Source organism: Apus apus, chromosome 17 (assembly GCF_020740795.1).
Source record: "Apus apus isolate bApuApu2 chromosome 17, bApuApu2.pri.cur, whole genome shotgun sequence".
NCBI lineage: Eukaryota > Metazoa > Chordata > Aves > Apodiformes > Apodidae > Apus > Apus apus.
Window position 1 is genome coordinate 9683343 of NC_067298.1, and position 25154 is coordinate 9708496.

Consider the following 25154-nt stretch of genomic DNA (forward strand, 5'->3'; position numbering starts at 1 on the left):
GTTTACAGAATTGTTAACCAAACAGATGGGTATTTACACTGTCTCCTTCAGGCATCTAACTTGTGTGTGATTCAGAGTTAAAAGCCTGAGCTCCCTGTATAGTCAACAGAATCAACTTTTGGGGAGGAGGGAGAGAGGAGACAATTCCAGGAACATAAATTGGTGCCTGCAGTAAATAGCAAGTCAGGCTGCAAATGCCTTTGAAGTCAGTCCTCAGTGTTCAAAGAAGGTCCTTGGATAGACTGAATCCCTAAACAAAGCCTATGTACAAGAACTTGTGTACCAGAGCCTGCTAGAAACAGGCATTTGCAGTGACTCAAGATATACTAGTTGGAAAGAAGTATTTCCCTTTGCAGACTACTTTGGCTGGGCCAGGTGGGCTGGGGAGGGGAGTGGGACCTCCTGACCTTCATCACAGCCCTAAGTGGGGTTTAGTAAATCATAGGGATGCAACTTCATTTCCAGTATGTTGGTGATTTAAACAGAAATTTACTTACCGGGAAGACAAGAGGATTTGAGGTGAGGTTTGTGCTGCCCATACTTTAAATATGTTAAAAATCTGGAAGGCCTTTGTAAGTAAAAATTTACAGCTTAGACATTTTATATGGGTAGTGAGAGCACTCGGGTGTGTTGTTGTAGTGGGGAGGATAAATCACCCTGCAGTTTGGCTAATGGACCAGCTTGTCTCTTCTAGAGGATTTCTTGCAGTTCTTGGGTTGCAGCTGAAATACAGTTATTAGTGGTTGATTATAGGGTGAAGCATAGTTATGCCAATTAATTATTGCAGCCTGCAATGAAATAGGAAATAAAATGCCTTGGCTATGCATGTATGTCACCTTGTATGCATTTGCTACTTCAGTGGTAATACGTGGTTCTGCACTGAGGTATTTTTCATTGTCCCATTTGCTTTTGGCTCATTACAACCCTATTATCTTGGGAGCACTGTGTGTTCCAAATTATAGCAAAATCTCAAAAAAATGTGTACTTTTAAAATCCGTGTCATTTATCTGCTGCAAAGTAGTTCTGGCATGCTCCCTTGCCTTGAAAATTCCTCTTTTCTGCTCAAAGTTATGCTAAGCATGATTAATACTTGATGCTGCAGCCTATTATATTAGATTACTTTTAGAAGCAGGGTATTTGTGAGATGGGTAATCCCCATATCCTCATGAAACATGCACATTTATTTATAAGCTTAGGAGACAGGGAATGCTAGATTTTCCCAGAGTTGGTATTTGTGGGTAGATCATGTGCTGGATGCTGGGCTAGGCAGGGGTTAGGGCTGGTTTTGAGTGGAGTAATGATAATGAAGACACCTGATTTACACTCTTAAATGCTGATAAGATAGAATTGCTGCAGAACAAACGTGCTGTATGCACACTGTACAAGTGAGTTTAGTTCAGTTCTTTGCCATGTTATGTGAAACTTGCTGCTGGTGGCTTCCCCAGCCCTCAGAAGGTCAGTCATGCCAAAATAACACTAATAAAATCATCCTGCCTTGCAAAACTGTATTTTATATAGCTGTTGCTTACAATATTTCTGGAAGTGCAGACATAAATTTACATGGATTTTCATACTTTGGTGTCAAATATTTATTGTAACAGCTACATTTTTCAAAGAGGTAGTGAGCTAACTAATTTCCTTTCTCTCCTTTGGGGATTATAAAAAGAAATTCAAAGGCATACTTGTTCTTGAGAACAAGTTGAAATTGTTCTAAAATTGAAAAGCCCAAACTTAGTGTGTGATGTAAAAGCAAAAGCTGGATAGTAGAAGGTTTTGTCTATATTAGGGACTTTAAAAAAGTATTTGCTGATGTTGACTAAATTCCAAGTATTTTGTTTCTGAAAATTTCTGCTGCAATCAGCAGGCTATTTACTGTAGAGCTTTGTTCTTCAGATGTATAAACTAAACCAGCACAAACAACAATGTGATTTCCCTTTGTTATTCACTCTATTAGATTGTCTTTTGTTTCAGCAGGTTGCTCTGTAGCAGCTCCATGTGTAGGTGCAGTTAAATCTGCCTGCATTGGAAGGTCATGGTCCATCAGCAGCTGTGGGTGTCCTGTGAAGGGTGGCCATGCTCTGCAATGGCAGAAGTGCTTGGTAGTCTGTGTGTGTGTGAACAGAAGAAAACTGTCACGGTTCTTGGCTTAATCTGGTTTTAGCTTTTTCTGAAGGATTTTGTCTTTCCTCTGCAAGACCTAGTGAATATTGTTAAATTTCAGTTAAAAGCAGAAATTAATCCTAAAAGGTGTAATTCTGGTGATGGCTTCATGAATCATCTGTTGGCAGTTGCCTTGGATATTATGGTTCTGTCATACTGGTGCAGAAAGAATACGAAAGTGAAGAATTCATGGAAGAGGAGGTCAGGATTTGAAAATACTTGTATTACTTGGTAATACCAGTGTTCCATGGTACAAACACCTATCTGGGGTCAGACAGTCCTGCTTGCTTTAGTGTCCGAGCTGTGGCTGGTGATAGAAGTGCAGAGAAGAGAATAAGAGAATCTCATCTTTGAGAGAGCAAAATGGGGAAACATCTAAGCCACAATGAATACAAACTTATTATGGTAATTGGACTCACACTATTATTTAATGTATTTATCTTCTCAGTGTTGCCCCTACTTTTCATTGTGAATATTGTGTTGCTTGTCTGTCTGAAATGTGCAGCACCTAAAAAGTGCCTTCTGAACACTTATGTGCTGGGTTTGACTGGGCATTTTATTGTCATCTGATGAAGTGCTAAGCATCCAGGGAGAGATGCAGAAAGATCTCAACATGATACAATTTTTAAAGGAAGTGGTTTTATTATAACATTTATGAAGGTGCTCTCTGCCTTGAAGAGACAAGACCCATACTGTTTTATGAAGAATTAATATAGTTTTCCTGCAGCTTCCTGTGATGAAGTCCTGCTGTTGCTGACAAACAGCATGGTTGTTGGTATACATTCATTCTTTTTCCTTTAAAAAAACCTCCAACAACAATACAGGAATGAAAGAGAGAGGAAGAGGGACCATAGTGCTTGGCAGCAGTTCTGAGGAGAGCAGGAGGTTCAGGGAGTGTTCACCAGAGCAGTCAAATAGCTCCTCAGTCACTCCACGTCATTGGTACAGGAACAGACGTGTGTTGGTTATGAACGTGGGGTACTTGTTAATGATCCTCAGGGAAGATGGGGCTCCTAGGGCTTTGAACTTCAGGAAAGAAAATGCTCTTCGCCCCATCCTGTCTGTCCACCTCTGCTCCCTGGCAGAAGAAACATCTAAAAAGCAAAACAAAGCCATCCTGGGGAGTACTTCACTTTAAGTGGTGACAGGTTTTCTTCTTCAACAGATTTGCCTTTTATAAAACACTTCCCCTCACACCACATCCTTTCTGTTCCCATGTCCCTAACTGAGGACACCCCTCCTGCATGCAGAAGGGCCTGGTTCCTTCTGTTCTTTCCAGCTCTTCAAGTCAAAAACCATCGTCTATCGTATAAATGCTGTAGGTGAAGAGATTACTATTTAGGAAAAACTACTAAACATTTTTTCCCATAACTCAGGCAAAGCCTTTAAAATTCTTTTAGGGAGGCAGAATTCTTTCTTTCAGACACACTGAGGACACTGATAGCAGCTGAAAAGAAACCACTTTTGTACGCAAACCTGGGGCAAAAACCTGACTTAAAGAACTTTGTGCAAGGATCCCAGGCCCAGTACAGATAATCTCTGCCTCCTGGGGGGTTAACTCCTTCAGGGACTTCAGACGTCTGTTAATGAGCCTTTTAGTATTATTAAATAATGTAGATATGTTAAACCATAGAATATTGCATCTCTTCTACTTGCTCCCTTTTACAGCAGGATGCTCCGGGCTGCAGCGCCGATGATGTATCTTACTCTCAAACTCAGAATACGCTGAGCTGTAGTTTGAGACAATGAGGGATTTTATTATCATTATTATTTTTTACTTCAAATTTTAAACCCCGAAGCCACACAACCAGCCAATATTACTCCAGAATTGAATGCTACAGCTTTAAGATAAGGTGCCGGGGCGCTCTCGGCGCACACACAGCCGGCTCCTCCCGTTGCCTTTTTTTTCCCCTCCCGCTGAGAACACCCCACCATCTTCATGATAAACGCGTTGGGTTTGGTTTGGTTTTTTTAAATTTCTTTCTTTTTTTTTTTTTTTTTTCTTTCCCCTTTCCCCTCCTCCTCCGAAATCCACCAAAACTGAAGAAAAATCCAAGTGACTGTTCTTTAGCAGCTGTGTGGCCCGGAGTTCAGTGGGGAAGCGGCTTCCTGCCGTCCCTATTCATCACCTGCTTCAAAGGCGGGCGGGCTGCTCCAGTGTGCAGGCCAGGTAGGGTGCCATTGTGCGCAGGCGGGGAGGATTAGTATCAAAGCTGCAGCAACCAGGCCCTTGGTCTCGGGCTGCCATTCAGGCTAACGGGGAGAGGCTCAGACTGGCCAAGGTCACAGCATCCAGTGTGGTGCAGACTGGGAAAGGATCCTGAGAATAGAGGGCTTCTTATGAAATCATGGTGCAAGCTTGCGGCACAGCAGGTGCCCTTCTGGAACACATACATCTGTTTATGTTGGGATAGCATAGCTGACAACGGGATAATAGAGCTTTGCTTTTTTATGATTTTTCTTCTCTTTTTTTTATTTAAAAAAAAAAAAAAAAGACAACTGCATGTCCAGCGGCGTTGTGGGACATGGAAGGAAGAGCGTTTGCTTTGGAAATCATAAAGAAATCTGTAAAAGATTTAATTGCTGGGGTGGGGGGGTTGTGTGTGTATACTTAAGGGAAGGGGAGAGCAGGCTGCCTGTTAACCATTTAGGATCCTCAGCCCTGCTGATGAGCAGCAGCAGGACACGGGGGGACCCGACACCGAATGCGACAAAGCCTTTTTTTTTTATTTTATTTTTTTTTTCCTTTTTATTTTTTTTGGTTCATTTCGACATTTGTACCCACCAATTGGTTAAGGATGCACCGGATTTGCTCGGTTGTCTCCATTGTTGTAATTGTCAGGAGGAATCCTGTCACGCTAACGGTGGCTTTTTTAAAGGTGAGGTAAGAGTGACGTAAAAATAAAATTGACAACTTGATGAAATTAAGGGGAAAATTAAGCTGTAGACGAGTTGTCATGACGACAAGGATGTTCTGTTGATGAACTGTACTCCTCCCTGTCCAATCAGATAGTGGAGCTGAAGCTGGAGCGTGAACAGGAGAAGACGCACCTATTCCAGCAGCACAAGGCAGAGAAGGACTGTCTGGTCCGAGACCATCAACGGGAGATGGAGAAGCAGGAGAAGCAGCTTCGAGCTGCCATGGCACAGCTAGAGAGTACAACTCAAGAATGCAGGAAACAAGATGGCCAGGTAATGATCAATAACGTTTGAAAGGCGTACGCTGATTAGAAAATGCTAATAATGAGTGTTTCCAGGTTGCCAGCGCTGTGGGTGATGCACGCTGCGGGAGCGTTTGCGAAACTGGCACATAAATGTGATTTTGTTTTTCTTTTTCCTTTTTTCCGCCTTCCCCCCTCCCTTCCCACTGCTGAATAGGGCTTTAACTGCAAAAACCACAGGTAGCCAGATTAAAAATCCCATGGTGCGCTATAACTCGGCCTATTTATAATCTTGTCTCTTTTTCTTTCATGATGGATTTGTTTAAGAAAAAAAGGTATCTGTTCTTCTCCCCCCCCCCCAGTCCTCACACCCACCCCTCCTTTCCTCCTTCCTGGGCAAATCCATATGAATTACATCTGCTTCACTTGTGTACTTTGTTTTAAATCTCTGCAGGTAACTCACAAATGGTTTTATTTCATTCTGTTCATGGCTTTTTGTTTCAGTTTTGCATTCTGGATTTGCATTGTCTGCTTGGCTACGTATGTCGGATGTTTGATAAGATGATGTGGGTTTGGGGTTGCTTCCCGTCACGTTTATTTGCCGACACACACGCACCCCTCCCATCCTCCATCTCTGTGGTCACTGTTGGAAGCCATTTGGCAGAATAATCCCCAGCTGGGGTAGCATTTGACTCTTCAAACTTCTGGATGAAATGCGCGCTGTCAGCATGGAAAATGATCTTTATGAGTTTTCAGTTCAAAAACCATCTAACTGCATTTTTTCAATGTATTTTGTAAGGATGGCATGGTATATTTTCCTAAGAGCCTGTACTAAAAAGGCCTGCAATGGCAATACTTAAAAATGTGAGGTGATTTTGTAGTTGAAAGAGTATTCAGAAAATAATCTTTACTAATCAGCATTAGAATTACTTATCACGCATGGATTATTTTATACCAAAACTGGACATTTTGGTAAGGATTCTTAAACAACGTGTTTTCCGCACACGACCGCCTTCCCTATGAGATGTAAGACTCTGACATTGAGGCATTTTCACTTTGCTTTCCTACACTGGTAGGCTGTGTCTTTTACTGGCAACTAGAATGTAGCTAAGTGAAAGTGAATATTTGATTTTTAAAGTAATTTGGTTTTTTATTACCATTGTACAACTCGGACTCTATTGAAATCTGACTCAAGTAAGTCTATTGGAAAAGAAATGGCTTCTTGGGGGAGGAGGAGGAGGGATAGATTGCAGAGCCAGGATTCCTTTCTCCATTTCCACCATTATGATTTTCCAAGGAAAACAAGAGGTACTTTTGTGAGAGCGCCTGGGAAGAGGATATTCAGGTGGCTTCTGAAAATTAAACCTTGCCCTTTATTCTCCACTTTCTTGTAAGAGTGAACAAAAATTTAAGTTGTTAAAGGAATTGGGTTTTGTCTTTGGGTTTTTTTACTCTGGCCCATGATACATCTTAGCTAGGTTAGGTATTTGTGAACGCCTTTTCCAAGTGGTACCATCCTCTCACCTGCACTCCTCAGGTTGTGTTTGTGTAGAAAAGCAGAGCTGTAGCACTCACATTTAAAACCGTTTTAGAATGATATATAGAATTGTTCTGTCTTCACGCCAGCGTTCATGACAGTGGTTGTATTCGTCTGTGAGACACTGGTTACGAAGGTAAAGGGACCGTGTTAAGCAAATTCAGAGGATCTGGGTGGTGCCTTGCCCGTATATCTGTAATTAGTTCTGTTGTGGGACATTTCTGGCAAAGATTGGAGCCCAAAGTGTGATTGTGCTTTCTGTTTGCAATGGGATATGTAATGCTACTGCAGCTGCTAGGCAAAAAACTGGGAATTATCATAGCTATTAGGAAAATCTGAACAGACTGAATAGCAAAAACTTTGGCCTTTTTACAGGGCTTTTCTTTGTAGTTCCAATATCCCTGTACAGTCATTTCAGCATTGCTGCCATGAGAATGACATGTGAATCAGGGAAGAAAATGCGGCTGCCTTTGACTCGAAGAGCTGTTGTTTATTTAAATTCTAGTAAGAATCTATCAGCTTTCGAAGACACATTTTTTCCATTTTGGAAAATAAGTTGTTCTTTGTTCCTCTGGTCTTTGGATTAAAAATCACTTTTGTCTTTGCAGACAATATTGGTGTTTCTTGTGGAGTTAGGACACATAGTTTTAATACATTTTTTTTTAATCTTCACGTGTTTACCAACATGCATGTTTTTGGACATCTGACATGACCAATGGCCAATGTCCTTTATAGAACATTTGGCAGTCCCTGAACAAAGCACAGTGACTTGATTTTATGTAGACAGTGCTTTTAAAAAAAACCTGTTCAAATTGAACCGCGTTTGACAGCAGCAAATTTTAGGACTGCTTCATGTTAGAGCGAAGGTGTGATGACATAGGAGAAGAGGCCATTTTGCTTCGCTAAGTGAAACGTAGGTTTGCTGGGTCTTTACAAAATAATAAATTAGTGTTAATTAGTGGTATGGTTTGAAGGCCTTATCTCTCCAATGTTTGATGAACGATGTGAAAGCACCGTTCTTAAAGGTATTCACTGTTATTCTTTCTTAAATAATTTTCCCTATGAAAAAGTAGCCAATGTTTAAAATACGTATTTCTTCCTCTGTTACTAAAGACATCTATGTCTGAGTACTGTGGAACAATTTATTATTACTGAAAAGATTAAGTAATTTTTTTATTGCGTAGCCAAGGTCTGTACTTTCACGTAGGTCTTCAGCTACTACAAAAGATAGTATACAAAATGGTTAGAATTTATTCAATTATGGATACACTTCTTAATACCTTACTCAGAACTAAAGTATAAAAATTAAGATTTCAGTGCATAGCCAGATTTTACTTGAAAATCATGTTGCTACTACTTTGAAACGTAAGTTGAATACGTTTTCAGGAAAAACTTGATTTATGTGGATCACCTTTTGTATTGCTGATTACTCTCTGGATAGCAGTTGTGTTCCACTTTAGCTCTTGGATTTATCCATTTCTAGGAGGTTTGCTTTGATTTGTTTCACCTAGGGTTGTAATGCTTGGGGAGGAGTAAATTGACGTGTAGGTCAATGAAAGTCAAAGCAGTACAAAGGCTTTTATACCATGCTGTGTTCTTGTAGTCTTTTAAATCCTATACGTTTTCTATGAACTGCCATAATGTTATTCTTTAAACAGCGGCTAATAATAGAGGATTATTTTTTTAAAGGATAGTTTTGAATAATTACTTCTTTTTATTTAGATTGTTTATATTATCTGGTTTTTCTTTAGGAGCATTCGTAAGCTATGGTTTGGTTGGTCATTTGTTCCCCACCTCCCCAAATGATCTTGGCTTATACATTAGTTCACCAAACAGGTGAACCAGGGAAACTGGTTTTGTTTGACTAAAAACCAGCCTTGCTACTGAATTGGCAAATTTCTGAAGTGAGATTCCTGATTAGAGAATGACATGTCTAGTTTGCTTCTGTGAAATAAGATAGCCAGGGTAGGAAATTTTACTAACTGCTGCCCAGTGGGCTGAGGTGGCCAGTTATACTGTAGATTTTCCCTTTATCCTGTGAATGTCATGCTCTTCCCAGCATCTGATACGTGCCCTCAACCAGCTCAAAGATTTTCCTGTTCAGCTGCTGTATGAACATGGATCATTTTCATGCTTGTTTTTTGACCCCTGACCTTTGGGCAAAAAGAAGTAAAAAATGTACCCCTGGAAGTTCAAATACAGCCCTTTGCACTAAAGCAAGAGGGAAAAGAAGTTTCCATGAGGAAACAGAATTGTCTTTCCAGGTTCTGTTAGGAGATAATTGGCGAGTCCACCGTTTCCATCCATGTGTAATTGGGTCAGGAGCAGCTCAAGGACCAAGGCAGACTTTGCCAGTGTTTGTCACTGCTTCGTTTTAACGTGTCCTGTTCACACTCAAACATGAGGCTGCTTGAAGAGAAGGTTGCTGGTGTTTGGGGGCTTCTTGGGGCTCTTGCTAAACCATGACTAGTTGTAAAGGAGAACCTGGAGCAGTTCTGAGGTCATGCAAGCACACGCATTGAGAATGGAGGTTGTTATAAAAAAGCAGGCTGGAGGTGGCGAGAAGCATTAATAAAGTATTTTCCCATGGCCGAAGTATCTGTTTCCTTTTTCCTCTCATTTTTTGCACTTCCCGTAATCCCCTTGGCCTTTACCATCCTGGTTTGCTTCACCTTCTTAGGAATCAGCAGCACCTTCCCTGGGGCCCGATGTCCAGGGCATCCTTTCAGTGCTCTTCTGGCACCTCCTCCTAAAACATTTGCTTTTTCACGCTGGCAAACAGGGATCTCTGTGCAATTGTTGCTTTGCACCTGGCTGTGTCTGCATAAATTCTGAGCTGTTTGAGCCTGTTGAGTTAATGGTACAAAAAAGGAAACCAGCAATGATCATTACTTTAATTCCAGCAATGGTCATTATTTTCATTCAAGCAATGATTGTTATTTTCATTTCAGTAAATCCTTGGTTTATGTTTATGGTTCTGTAGAGATAATTAATGTATCAACAAAGTGGGGAGGAACAGAAGACCTTTATCTTGCCTCCGTCTTTGTAGGCAGTCTGAAGTGGTACCGTGCTGACATGTTTGTCTGCTGCAGAGCTTTATCAACGAGGGAAAATTTCAAGGGAAAAAACAGAAATATTATATACTTGTTTAAAGATAACTTGCTACCCCAACACATGGACAGTTTCTGTCTGTGTGTACATGTGGCTGTAGCAGTGACTTTTCAGTGCTGTGCTAAGACAGAAGGAATTCAGGAGTGTTTGTTTCACAATAGGAGAATTTCTTAAACTTTGATCTGAGAGCCTCTGCTGTTATGATACAGATAAATCCCTGATCATCTCTTCTGGTTCGTGGAATTGTTCCAGTATCTCCAAACACCAGTTTCCACAGTTTGCTTGATTGTGCCTGGAGGATACAGATAATGTAGCCTGTGAACTGTTCAGATGGTGGTGGTGCTTCTGAACTCACTACTGTATACAATTTTGAGTAAATAAATTATGACTCATCTTTTCTTTGACTTATTTTTCTTTTCTCAATAGATGTCTTTGGCGTGAGAAGAAATGCATTGTTTGCTAGGCAGGCTTTCTCTGCAGACAATCTGAATGATGGAGTTGCAGTCCATTTGTTTGTTGCATTTTGCATAGAGAGTAGCTATGGGGCTGACAAGCTGCTGGAGAGACAGACATTCCCTTTTAACCTTTCCTAAACAAAAGCTTTTGGCTGTATTGCAGCATGTTTAATTTACCACCAGTCAACCCAGCATAATGGACATGACTGTTGCTGTAAAATATTTAAAGTACCAAATATTTGTTGCAGCACTTGTATGGTTTTTTTTTTTCGTGGTTGTTATTCGTTGTCTGCTGACCCAGGGTTGGGATGGATCCTGTTGATGGGAAGATCTACTAAAATCAAGGATCTGATGGTGAGTCTTAGAGAGGCAGTCAAACTGGGATTGAACTAGTAGCCTTGCTGTGAAGTTCAGAGTTCAGTGAAATGGCCAAATGCACCAGTTTCCTGGGGAACTACTCGATTCCTGCCCTGTGCTGGGCTCTGGGGATCAGCACAGCCAGTTTCAGCTGTACTTGGGTAAATGCAGAGGAACCATGGGAATAATTTGGGCTGCAGCGTTGACATAATCTTTGAGATCAGAGGGAAAAATGAGCCTTTGCTCTAAAGCTGAAGCCCAGAGTTCAGGCTCAATGTTCCTTCCATCAAGCACCCTATCAAGGTGAGGACCTGGGCCTCTTGTGCACCTTCCCTGCTCAGATGAAGCCACCTTGCCATGTTTGTTGATCCTCTTCGAGCACCCTGCTTCTGGTCCCTGCCTCTGAGCTGCTGCTTCTGTCCGAGTTGCCCTTCAAAAGCCTGTTGAACAAGCTGTAAACATCTGCAGCTTCCTCCCTTAATGAAACCATCAAAGTGTTCTCATGCCATAGTGGGTGATCATCTGTGATCTCTTCCACATTTTTCCTCAACTTCCAATTTTTACAATATGACTGACATTAAATAGTGGAGGAATTCAGTGCAGGAGGGGTGACTTGACTTACTCCTCTGTTCTTTTACACTTGAGACTGTTCAGCATTTGAAATCTTTAGTAAAGACATTTTTGGAAGCTGTATGTAATGGTGCATAAATTATTATTTGCTGATTAAAAATGCTAAGTTAGCTCAGAAGAGAACTGACATTTTGTGCTGTCTCCAGTGTGTGTAAAAGAGAAAGCAGTTGCCATAGAAACTACCTGATCACACAATGTGAACTCTGATTCTGAGATGGAGTTCTTTTCAGCAAAATGGACTTTCTGTACATAGAATATGAAATGGAATATGTGTGCTAGTTGTTATTACACTGTACTCAACATTTTATATTATTTTTGTTTTGATTTTAAGTATTGGCAGCTGAAAAGGTGGAGTCTGTAATTTCACTCGTGCAGAGGCAGGGTGTATCTCATATGGCAGTAATTTTATTTTATGCCAGCACTCCTGTTTTGGAAGAAGTGATTAAATCCTGCCTAGAAGTTAATAAATATAGAAGAATTTATCTGAAAAAGAAATGAGATCAGTCTTGTTCATCAGTGGGGTAAAGGATCTTTATGCCAATTTTTAACACACAAACTAGGTGTGACCCTTGAATACAGGGTGTGGCTTTGCTTGTAGGATTTGTCTGAGTGCTGCAATGAATGATTAACACAAATAGACAATAAGCTATGCATAGTGTGAAGTTATATTTTAAATTAAAGTTATATAAAGGAATACTGAGGTAATAAATAATCCCGTATATCAGTAAACACAAAGCAGGTGACAGCAACTGCAGCATTTGAGGTGGTGTGACACAATTTCTAAGCAGAAAGGCAAAAATACCGTGTTACTCTGCAGAAATGGCCAATTTACCATTGATTTTGAAACAGGAGATGTGCTTTCTAGTGCAGTGTATGGCAAAGCCAGACTCAGAGTTGCTTATTGATTTTACTTCCAAGTGTAAGAGTCAAAATCTTCTATTTTGAATGTAGTTTCTGAGATATTAGGTTGTTCCAAATTCTACAATTAAACTAGTTGTTGGGTAAATGTCTGCTGTCCAGGGAAGGGGGGGCTTACGACATATTTGGTAATGTTTTTTAATTCCTTTGAAAATTGCTTTCTAAAATTATCATATCATTTGCTTGAGAGAGTTGCTGAATTGAAAGAATTGGACTTCTGATCCACAGAACAATGGCAGGAATTTGGCAAACAGCAGTGATACCTACTTCAGTCATTCCACTAAATGGCTGCAGGGACATGCTCTAGTGGGAGAGCAGGAGGCATATGGAGGGCCTCTGGAGGTCATCATGTCCACCCTCCTGTCTCTGTCTTTACAGTTCCTCTTTACACTCAGCTGAAGACACCAAGGAGATTATTGTTTAGTCTTCTGCTCTCCAGGCTAAAAAAAACTCATTTGTTGAACTTCCTGAAGCTCCTAGTGGCTCATTCCTCTATCTTGCAGTTTGAGGTCCCTGTGAATGGCAATCCCACTCTCCAACATACTGACCACTTCCCCCCCAAGAGATGCCACCAACAGTACTGCACAGAATTGTGTCCTATTGTCCAGATCACTGGTGGAGATGTTAGGCTGTATCAGCCTTGAGAAACGCCACTTGTAGCTGGTTGCTTGTTGACTCCTGCTCTTCAAACCCAGTGGTCCAGTGAGTTCTCCACTCACATTGTAGCCCATCCCTCCAGTCTGTGTCTCTTCAGTTTGTCCATACAAGTACTAGAAAAGTCTCCATCAAAACCCTTGCTGAAGTCAAGATAAAAGACATTGAGTTCTCCCCTTTCCACAGAGTCACTCATTTCATTGTAGAGGACAATCAGTTTGGTCAAGCATGATTTTTCCTCAGTCTTTCCATGTTGGCTGTTCCCAGTGACCCTTTTATTCCTCGTGTGCCTGGGAATTAATTCCATGGTGTTTTACTCCATAAATTTTCCAGGGATGGAGGTTAGAGTGTCCTGCCTATGACTACCTACTGAGATGCTATGTAGTGCAAATTAAGTAGTTAGTTTATTTTTTTTTATACCATGTTTTTTCTCTTTGCCCTGCTTCTATAGAGAGATTATCTAAAATCAATTTAGTCTCTCTTCGTTAGGTCAGCAGATGTTAATTCCATTAACTCACTGCCACCATAAATCAAGTTTTGAACAGTAGTCTGGCTGTCAGATGATTTATCTGATAGAAGGGATTTTATGATCCATTCAGTTCCTCAATTCAAAGGTATTATAAATACCAAATGAAAGAATGAAACACTAGAAGAGAAATTATGACAATCTGTAGTCTGGAATGTTAACACCACTTGTTTTGGCAGCATTACTGGTCTTAAAACAATAGGATCCATATGGATGCTAATTTTCCCAATTTTGAGTAATAAATACGACCTCTTTATGGCTTAAGTAACTGTGTTTCTCAATACCACTGCAGGGTCCAGTAGACGATTTCATGATGAGGTAATAAATAGCAATTTTGGAGAGCTGATTATTTGTATTTTTCTTTTATGTGGTTTTTGACGGGGGAAGAAGAAATCACAAAGCCAGTGAAAAGCCTTGCCCTCTCCTGTAGCTGACATACTTTGGCTGAAGATGTGTCACTTGAGAAATATGAGACCATCCATAAAGCTCCGCACGTTCCCACATTAAAGTGTTACAGAGAAACCTTCAAGTGGAAAACCAGTAACAAATTGCAGCTGAGCAGCTTGTGGCACAGTGCACTGTCCTGGGCGCCCCACCACGCTCTGCTCAGTCCTTCATGGAGCGCTTTGGGTCCCAAAGAGCAACTGAAAACTTCTCTGGAGAGAAGACAGGAGGGATGGGGCGGGGGGGGGAAAACCCCAACCCCCATGATGGGTTATCTGTGGATCTGAAGATGATGTTACTGGTGCAGACACCAGGCTCATTACTTAACTGTTAAACGTCTTTGCAGCTCTTTGCCCACTGGCCCAACCCTGGTGTCCATAGCAACTCCTGGAAGTCTGTTTGAGCCTGGGATGTCAGGAATTTGCTCAGCCCTCAGCTGCAGAGGTAGCCAAGTGCTCTGCACTCCTTCAGCCTCGCTCCTCACGCCACTGCTGCTGTGCTCAGGCTGTGCTCCTGACTCGCTCCCCTCAGCTCCAGGAGGCAGTTTCTGGTCCCTTCCAAGCATCTCGATCAACTTTTCTACTGAAGCACAGACTCTTGCCATGTCATGTGTGGGGTAGGCTGGGTTTTGTCTGCTGCCAGTTCTGAGCAGTAACAGCTACGTGACAGTGAAGGTCTCCTCTCTGGGCTCTGTGGAACTTGCAAACCAAAGAAATGGGGCAACTCTATGCAGTCCAAGTGTTGGACCTGGGTGGTGAAGCCCATTGTCACTGGTCTTGTGCTCTGGGCAGCCTGCTGTGACCCACCTCCTCCAGGGAGTCAGCTCGGAAGAGACCATCATCTGTCTCTCCTTTTCTGAGCTGGAACTGTGAGCTTGGTCCTTCGGCAGAACCTGCTGCCCTGGCAGAGCCTTGGAGCAGCCACACAGGCGTTTGTGTTGCTCCCCATTTCCCATCCTGATTCATCACCTCCTTGTCTTTTCTGCTGCCATTTTGTGTTTCTGTTTTCCCTCAAACCCAGATAAGAGCAGGGGTTTTAGGTTATGAATTTGTGGAAATTCCAGAGAGGGCTTTGTGTGTCCTCAGCTATAGGCTTTGGACATGTGCTAGGCTTGTATGTTCCACCTCACAGAATTGTGTGTGTCCTTCTTGCAATTTGTCTTTTCTTGGAAACCCTTCATTTCTTTTCTTTTTTTCTTTTTTTTCAGGAAACAAAGTAGAAAGAAATTCTAAAATACAGTATTTCGAATACTAAGTCAGACAGCAAAGATGTTCTTCAGTCCAGTCACCTTTGAAGAAATGTCATCTCACTTTAACAAATACTGTTATTTCATTCTGGAAGAGTGGCAGAGGCTCTGACAGTGATTTAAGGTTTTTAGTGTTGATTTCATGCGAAAAAATCTTTTTCACAGAATGACTTCAAAGTAGACTTTTTTCCCCCAATTACTCTACATGTTGGCAGCAAATCAGCTTTGAGGGAATGTTGTGCACATCATAGTTCTCTGTTGATGTGTCAGGGAGTCAGTTTTGGATCTTTTAGCTCAGTCAGGCCAATGACTGACGTTGTTCATGTCTTCTGTTTCTGTAGGTTTGAAAGATTTCTGTTTGACAGGGAAGGGGATGTGGGGAAAAAAAAGAAGCTAAAGTACAAGAAATGATTGGCAAAGTGATGATATCATCAAAGGTTCAAAGACTTTGCAAATTGAAGCTTATTAGGCTGACATTTTGTCTTCTATTCAGCACTAATTGGAATCATGCCTGGTTGCATGATGTGGAAGGTACTTAATACCTGAGTGTTTATCATGACAACATGACAGAAATCGATGTCAGGGATGTTGCAGATTTCTGTTTAATGGAGAAGACAATAGGTTTCAAACTGCAATTACAAATCTCACAGTAATTTGTATTCATAAGTATGGAAGTTCTTCTGAAATATTGCAAATAAGAAAATACTTTTTTTGGCTCTGAAAATATTGTAAAAATTCCATTTTCAGGTTTTAAAGTTGTTCCTCAGAGTTAATAAAACCAACACTTGTAGTTTGGAGGCAGAAAAAAAAAGAAACAAAAAGCTTGACATGGTGTTTATACTTGCGACAGATCTAAAAATCCCAGGAAGAGTGAACTCCATCTTTTGTATGGGTGATACAATTCTTCTAGCATTGTCTCTGACAGCTTGAATTCTTTTGTAGTCTGTACCTTCTACTGTATTGACGTCTGTAAAATGAATTTAGAAGAGAACTAGCAAGGAAAGTGATTGTGCAAAGGCAGGCATTGCAAAAAGAGGACTCTGGAATAGTTGAGAATAGCTGCATGATTTCCTGCTGTATTTAGTGTCACTGGGGACTTGCGTGTTTCAGGTGCCTGTCCCTGTCATGGTCACATCTGTGCTGACTGGGATAGCTGTAGACCTGCCTGTTAGTCTACATCTTCATCTTGGACCTTATGAAGTTGAGTTCAGATCTTCAATTAAACCTTTAGTGTAATATAAAAGTAATATTTATTCAACAGTTGATGGAGATAACTAGCTAATAGTTGAAATTGTTACCTGAAATAGTTTCTAATGAAATACAAATTGATCATTGCTAAGTAAGATATTGAAAAACAAAAATACCACACACACTCCCCCCCAAAAAAAACCCAAAACCAATGTATTGTGGATGTTCCTAGGAATTGCTGCTTGTTATATGACTGATAGAGCTGCCTGTGTCTTACTGTAAATTCCAGCAATCCTGTAACTAATAAGATGTTGAGAAGCAATTTAGGTCTGATGGTAATTTCTTCTGTTGCTGGAATCCTTTCAGGGGTCTGAGTCTACATTGTGTTAGTGAAAATATGTAACAACAGGCAATTGCCATCCCACTAAGCTCATAACAGACAGTTCCTGTTCCACTACGCTCCTAACAGAAATGTGATCATAGGATATGAGAAGTGGGTGCAGCAAGCAGAGGGTTGAGGACTCGTGATAAACAATGAAGTTTATCGGCAGGTTGACATGGTTAGAGCAAGACAAAGACAGAAGACACAGCACATGAGCTGCTTGCCTCAAGTGCCTCTACTAATGACATAGTGGAAAATGCCTTTCCATGATCTGTCTGTAGCATTAAAAGACACCTAAAATATATTGGATACTTGCCATATCTCCCGTTGCTGCTGTTATCAAAAGTTCCTTATGTGACTGAAGAGCAAAGGGAAAGTGTTGGCTGTAGTTTGGAGATGAGCACATAAAGGACATTTTTGGGAACTCTTATGATGATTTACGTGCTTATATCAATGCTAGTTGTTCATCTACTCAAGCTATTATTAATAACAACTATCTGTAAGCCTCTAACACTGTGTATTGGTTTCCTTGTAGGAAATAAAATTTAAATAATAATTTGTTATTGTAACTTTTGACCTGTAGGATACTGTTGTTGGGAGTGGAGAGGAGGAGAACAGAGCAAGGCCCAAGCTGTCAATATGCCATTACTAATATCAGACAGAAAGCACCAAGTTTCCTATTAAAGTTGGTTGGAGGTCTGTGCGAGAGTGTGTGTTTGTAGGGGTGTGTGTGTGTATTATTGCCCTCTAACGGATAGATTCTGAATGGCTCAGCTTTGCATGCCCATGTGGCTTTCTGTTTTCAGGGTGTCTGAAATTGCCCATTTTAGAAGAATCTTGTAATGTTTATTCCTAAGCTTGACACATCTTTCGTGGGCAACGTTCCTTTAGGTTGCAATGTTAATTTGAAATATGGTAGAAAGTGGAATCCTAACACAGTTGTATTTTTCCTAGCAGGACTCTGTTTTCATTCAAAATATCTTTGGGAGAATTAAGTCTCAGAATTCCATTTCTTTTCTCTGCAGCCATTGGCTTTTCCTTTTCAACATTTTCAGCACTTGCTTTTGCAGTTGGATAACTACCTGGTGGTTTGAACACATAAGAGAACACTTGCTGCTAACAGCTTTATCTACCTCCAGTTGTAGATGCGTGGGACCAGAGTAAGTCAGTATCCAACAGTGATCTTCCTCTCCTTGCGGAGGGTCATGAGGCTGGTATGAGGCAATATGGTAATTACAAAAAGGTTTCTGATGGCTATGGCTTGCAACAAGCCACATATTCATACTTACAGAATCATGTACATGTTCTGTGGAGACCAGCAACTGATTTCACAGAGCTCTGCCAAGGTACCTTCAGTCTCTCTGTACATGAAGCTTTAGCTGAGTCAAATATCATCACATTTCTATTTATGATCCAATTACCAAGCCAAATGTAGGTTGGAAGAGCAGAAAGCACAATACATTAATCAAACTCCCTTGTAGTGACTGTGTTTGCGTATGACTGACTTCTCCAAGGTGTCCTGCGAGGCAGGACATGCGGTGCTGGCTCTTCCTGTCCTTCCCCAGGCCTGGGGTTTTCCCTGTGCTCTCCCTGCTCAGCTCAGCAGGCACACTGTCACAAAAGCCTATTGTAGTCATCTGAGAGCTTCCTGCTGGGAGCAAAAGAAATTGTCCGTGGGTTTTGGGCTACTACATTTTCTATTCATGGTGAAAACAGAAAAAAGAAGCCTGTGTTAACAGAGAGATGAAGGATGTTGCAGGAGCAACTTCTCAGCCCACGATAAGAACTTTATCTGCATTTATAAATATTGGTGTTTTTCTTTTGGACATGTTTTCTAGCAATGTGGAGGTCTCTTCAGAATAGTTATTTTCCTCTCACATTAGCAGCCATTGTTTGTATTGTTTAGGATCCACTGAGGAATTTTCCTAAATGTTATTTTGATTTGATGACTTTGTTCGTCAGCAAATTATGAAGCTCTGATTGTTTGGGGCACAAGAAGGCTACAATACATTACTGCTCACATGCTCACTTAATGCATGCACATTGTGATGGCAGAAGTAATAGCACCATTAAAGAACAAAAGGTAGCAACACATAGTAGCTCTGGATCTGGCCAATCCCCTCAAATTACCATAAATATTTGAGCAATCTGAATAGTTTTGGACTCTGTAGTAAAGCTTTCCTGTTCTTATCTGGCACTGAAGGAATGTGGAATGAAGTATTCATTTAAACAAGTATAAAAATATGTATGCTATGCAGTTATAATCATGTGTCATTAATCAGAAAATACTGCAGAAACTCTGACAAATTAAAAACACAAGGATGTGTCTGCAAGGGCTTTTTCAGTCATTAAAAAGCTGCTTCACCTCTCAGGCAAACTATTTAATGGCAACTTCTTGCTCAGTGTACTGGCATCTTCAAAGGCTCTGACATCTGTCGGCCTTTGAACTACCATTAAAAAATATTATCCCATTTCCATTCTTTTATGCCCATTTTTTTAATTATAGCCCTTCTTTCAAGTTAGGAACATGGTTGGTTTAAATGATGCTGTCCTTTCGTTTTCAGCCACCCAGCTGCGGTTTGAATAAATTGATGTAGAATCAAAGGCGGGACTTTAAAGGGAAAAGGTTTGATGGACTTGGACTCCGAACCAGATGAGGTTTTATGATGAAAAGGGTTTAATCCCAGCACAGGCATCGCTTCTATCAGTCGAGCAGTACAAAGCAATTCATATATATAGGTTCACGAGAAATGATCTTTTTTTTCTTCTTCTTCTTTTTTTTTTTTTTTTAAACAGCACAGATCTCTTCAGGACTTGCAAATGTGGCATTAGCTAATATTCAGAGAGCTGATTTCCTTTCATCCACCAGAAGCTTATGATTATAGTACAGTTCTCGAATTGGAAATGAGAGCTGCAACACAGATTTAAAGCTATGCTGTCTGATTTGTATTCAATAGACATGTCACTGCGGGACAAGCGAGTCTGGGCCGAGCTGGTTCAAGAAAGGGGAAAACAGCTTCAGCATCTGAAATTCTAGGGGGGTGGGAAGGTACCAATAAATTCTTCCCTGCTCTACCTGAGTATTGTGTCGGATACTTAGATTGTTAAAGCTGTGCAAACAAACCCTTGTGATAACATTTCTTTGGCACCTTTTGCATCAGAGGCTGAGAGAAAGTCGGCGGCATGAATCAGTAATGGCTTCTAACCTACTCATTTCTGTGGAAGGCAACGTTTGTTGCCTGTGCAGGACTTTTGAGGAGGTTTAGCAGAGACAGCCTTGCTATTCCTTTATAGCAGTAGCCTTCGTTAATGTGGTAATTAGGTACACATATGGAGAAAGCTGAAATCTGTCTCAACAAATGCATCAGATGCCATTTGTCAAAAATGTGGTTATCGAGAAATAATCTATTTAGTAGTTCCTTGATCTTTGTGCTTCGTGTTACTAGAAATGTGGTACGTAGTAATGATCTCTTACTGCATAATCAGACTGTCCTTCAAAACAGTGATGCTTTTCAGAAAAGTAAAAGCAGTAGGTTTCAAAAGTCTGCAAATGTTGTCCTCTGGAAAGACTGTGCTTCATTGTTGGACAGAAAGGAGACTCTCCCTTTGGTGTTCTGCCTCCAGTCAACAGCTTCTTCTTCAAGCCCTCCCCACAACTGCTGTTCCCTGCCAGAGTATTGAGTTCAGGAGTAATACATTGTTCCTGATCTTTTCATGCAATTTTGAGGGTTTTTCTTTTTTTTACTTTTCTTGGCAGGTGGGTAGGAAATATAAACATGGGCCTGTATAACTGGATATACTTAATAGGTTATTTTATTTTACTGATATTTCATAGAATTTATGTGTTTAGTATGTATTTTGATTTTACGTTTCAAATAGATATTAATATTTCTTCAAAGACCAGTAGATCCAAAACAGTTGCATACATAAATCTGAATAAATTCCTGCCCCAGGATGCAGTGGCTTATTTGACATTCAGAAAAAGAAAGTGGCATCAACTGAATTCAAGGACAGGCTAAGAAGGATGAAAAGGATAAAGATCAATGTAAAGGTGCCAGAGGAAGATACTGAGCCAAAAATACTCTCAATTCCAAGAAAAGAAATGTTATGCACACAGGTTTCATTTATTTTGTACAGATCGTCCTGGGATTGATCTTGTCTTTCTGAACTGGCAGCTGTGGAGCATGATGCTTCCAAAAAGTCTCTGAACTCAGAGGAGCTACTGTTGAGATGATGCGAATAGTGCAACCAGCACTTGAGGATGAAGATGCAGAGAGGGAGACTAGACATGGTGTGAGCTGTAGGTGTGCACAAAATACACAGTAGGAACCATCAGCTCCTGATTTGGACTCCAACCTAACACCAAGGTTGGAGTGAAAACTTCCTTCTCTAGGACTTAAGATCCTCAGATGGAGGTGGCAAACTTACCTGTTTGATATTAAGGATAGACATGTCAGTGGTCAAGTAGGATATGCTTCTTCCAGTTAGGAGCTGGTTTCAAATGGGAGAAACTCAAAAGTTGCAGGTGTGTAGTTTGTTGCATCTTATTTGTGTAAGCAGCTAATGTCCAGAGAATTTACCCCAACTCACTGATTACAGAAATACTGCAATCCATTGTCACTGCCTTGCAGAAATGAGCGTTCTTCTGAAAGTTAGAAGCTGATTATTTCTTTCAAGTCTGAACCTGTAAGTGACACAATTTTTACTTCTGAAGCTGCAGGGATTCAGGAGTTCTGCCCACACATATTGCCATTCATGAGACTGAGAATGGGGGCTTCATGCTTGGTTAAACCCTGTCATCTTCAATATAGCAGCATGACATCAGTAATGAGAGAGTTTCCTGGTGTATTAGGGTCTTTAGTAGAGCAGGCTAGTGCATTCAAGTCATCTTTAGTCATCTGCCCAGAGAATAAGGGCATCAGGCTCCTTAGTTGGCTTCCTGGGATGATGCTGGAGTTTTGAAAAACGTATCTTTTCCACCTTGATTAACAGTCAGGACAGAGCTTGAACATGAGCATGAACTTCAAGTCTTCCTCAAGCCCCTCACCTGCCTGATGAGGAGCTAGTCCTGGCGGGTGAGCTGGACTGCAGTGCCCAAAGTTTGCATTTCTAGAAGAAGTTGAAGATGGGAGTTCTGTTACACGGGAACAACTTATTGTTTAGACTTTGTGTCTGCATCTTGGTGTAATTTTCATCTATCACTGTTTAGGGATAGGTTGTTATGCTTTGTATGATGCAGTAAACATGGTAGTAGATACAGATTTTTATTTTTAGCCAGTGTGTATTTTATCTATATTTTGCTCTCATAAGTCATCTTAGGGGATCATTGAATTAAACAGGTATTTATGGCTGAATTTTTTTTCCATCCCTATTATATATGTTACATTAATGCAGTTATGTAGATAACTGGATGCCCAGTTGAGTGTCTCCATTAAATTTCTTAGTGGTAATACACAAGGAAATGAGTCCTCCAGCTAGTCCTTTCCAGGTAGGTCTCTTAGCAGACTTATTCCAATCATTTTGTTTGTACAAAGACAAATACAAATGTAAACATTTCTTTCATCACATAAAAAGGAGAAAGAAGGCTGGATGTTTTAATTTCTTACTCATTAACCAAATTTCAAAGTAAATACGGTAAATCAGGTAAGCAACTGTTCTGGATCTATCTTCCAGGCAGGAAAGCCAAGTCTTTTCCAGGCCTTAGAACTGTTAAATGAAAAATGTATTTACATTTATCTCAGTTTCAACTATGTAAGTAATCTTTTCACTCCCTAGTGCACTGTAGCGTTCAGTTACGCGTGTAGGTTTGAGGTTCTTCCATTTGACTAAAACTCATTTGATTAGGAAGGCAGTAACAATAACCAACCTATATGAAGTTCTGCTTTCTAGCTGCTGGTAACTAAATTAGAATCAAATGGTTTTATGTAAATTAAGAAATCAAAATAAGCTCCATTAATTTTAAGCTCTTTGTGGAACTGTTCAAATTGATGTCTGATTCTTTCTCCCTGCCCACTGCCCTCCCCCCACCACCCCCCCTTTTATTTTTTTAAAGCCCAGTTTGTAGCTTAAGTGCCATTTACATTAACTGGGATTTAGGCAGCTAACTGGCTTCTTTCAAAGTCCAGACCTATTTCAGTGCACTCCTTTTGGAAACAACAAAAAAAAAGTCTAAATTCTGTTTTGCTTAAACCACGCCACAGCAGAATTTGCTGCCTCTTTCTCACATGCAGCCCTAGATGTATAAGCAAGATAATATTTTCAGTGTAGCTTTTCCTACTGGCATTTTAGTACCTGGGTCTTTCATATTTCATTGCTTCAGAAATCCATGGCAAAGTTAGCAAATAGTCTGGGGTTTAGATCGTTTATAGAAGTGTTCCCCAAGCACGTTTCCCTGTAGGAATGACATGGATAGATTCTTTTTATTTATTTTATTGAAAATGGAGCTCAGCAGAAAGTAACTTCTCTGTATTGTACTTCATGAGTCAACACTTCCATCATATTTCAGGAAAATGCTGGAGCTGTAGAACAAGAGTGGACAAGATTCAGCAGGTGCATTACTAAGAAATAAAATCCAAAGGGTGCTGGACTTTTTGGGGAACTGTTGTAATGTGAGGAGGAGAAATGAAGCTGTCCATGGCTTGAATATGAAGAAGAGAGTGATGTTTAGCCTCCAGCAGCATGGTACAGGTAGAGTGGTGTTAAACCTGCCCCCACCCCTAACTAGCACCCTTGGAGACAAAAATAAGGCAGGTAGGAATATGCTTTTATATTCATAAATGTTAGGGGCATTTTGCAGAGCATGCAGAGTGCTGAAACAGTCCAAGTAAAGAATCTTACAACGGAGGTGTGACATTTAAGTGCAGCTTAATGTTGTTTAAATGAATAGAATAAATATGTAAGTTAGCAGCTCAACACCTCACTTTACAAGTCCCAGTGGATATTTTCAAGAGACGTGTCAAAGGTGCCTTTGCAAGGTGAGAAAAGCTGTGATTGTGATGCCATGGAGTTGATATCCCTTTGTATAAGCCCTGTCATATGGGGGTTCAGATCTTACACTGCTGAACAGCAAATATTTAACTGTTAGGACTGTGGTTGCCATCTGCACTGCTTTTGCAGAAGTTTTTTGACAGTGAATATTCAGCTGTGTGAGTGTAGAGGACTGCCACTCGGTGTGCTGTGCAGGTTAGCCAGTACAGGTTTGGTTTGTGTAACAGTTTTCCTACAAGAAAATACCTCAGTTTGATATCATACAGCCTGAACACTTGATTTCTGAATGTATTCGTAACTTATCACTGAGTGTAGTTATACACAGGATAAAAATGTCTTCTGGTTAAGAAGCTGTGCAGTAGCACCAATGTTAGGGACAGATTTTTTTTCCTCGAGAATGAGAAGACACTTAAGTATCCACAAAATATCAGCATGTAAGAAAGGCATCTGTCTGAGTACTGAAGTTTTAGCTTTGCTGGTATTTGATGTTTCCAGGGAGTGCCAGACTAGTGATCAGGACTGCTCGTGGTGCTGGTGGTGCCAGCAGAGCTCCTTTGTATCCATGATTTCCTCTGGAAGAGCTTTTGGAAGATTCCATCAGTCCTCTTAGGAGGTGAGACCAACCTGTTGGTCACTGAACTGTGGTTCATTTTCACTTCGTTTCACACCATTTCATTTATCTACTCCCTTAATTACCATATTTATGGGCCTATGTGTTCTTACCCAAAAGGCATTTAAACTTTACAGTGTAATAGATGGTGCTGTGAAAGCTAAAGAGCTGTTTATTACTGATCCCTGTTAATTTGTGCTCTGCCACATCATTACCCATGTGATAATGTGTGTGACATTTGTTGCAGTAGTTTTCTTTGCAAATCAAATCTATCTTTTTAAGGATTCATAATACTGACAAATTGTTGATTTTACCAGTCACAAGAAAAAATGGATAATGAATTCTTAACCTATTTTAATTGAAATTGCTATGACAGAGAAAATATTTTTTATATAGTTGGTTAAAATGGAGATAATTGAGCTTTATTTAGAAGATGACAATAAAAAACTTGAATTATGCTTACTAGTTCAAAATTCTTTTAAGTACTGGGTTACATTTGATGTCTTTTCAGATTTAGATTGTCACTTAAACAAAAAGATGGCTTTTTTTCAGCACTGCTGTGCACCCTTTGTATCATTGTCCTGTTAGGAGCCACAAATGGAGCTGCCTGGTGGCAGAACTGGCCAGTTGAAATTCATCTGGGATGGAGAAAAGGAGAGGTAAACTGGGACCAGTGAGTCCAAATCAATAGGATGCTTTGTGGACAGGAAGGTCAGAGAGCCACTAGGACAGTGCCTGGCCCTTGGTGCTGCACAGCTCTTGCATCTCTGAAGGGTGATAATCTTGGG

General features: G+C 40.6%; 1 protein-coding gene across 4 annotated transcripts in view; it reads left to right on the forward strand.

Moving 5' to 3' along the window:
- Nucleotides 1-25154, forward strand: part of CEP112 (centrosomal protein 112) — a 157852-nt gene that overhangs the window by 68575 nt on the left and 64123 nt on the right. For 3 of the 4 annotated variants that reach the window (XM_051634572.1, XM_051634574.1, XM_051634573.1), the window contains exon 20: nucleotides 5170-5352. The exons of the other annotated variant lie outside the window; for it this stretch is intronic. In XM_051634572.1, the coding sequence (XP_051490532.1) occupies nucleotides 5170-5352 (183 nt within the window). The remainder of the gene's footprint in view (nucleotides 1-5169; nucleotides 5353-25154) is intronic. 4 annotated transcript variants of the gene reach the window in all.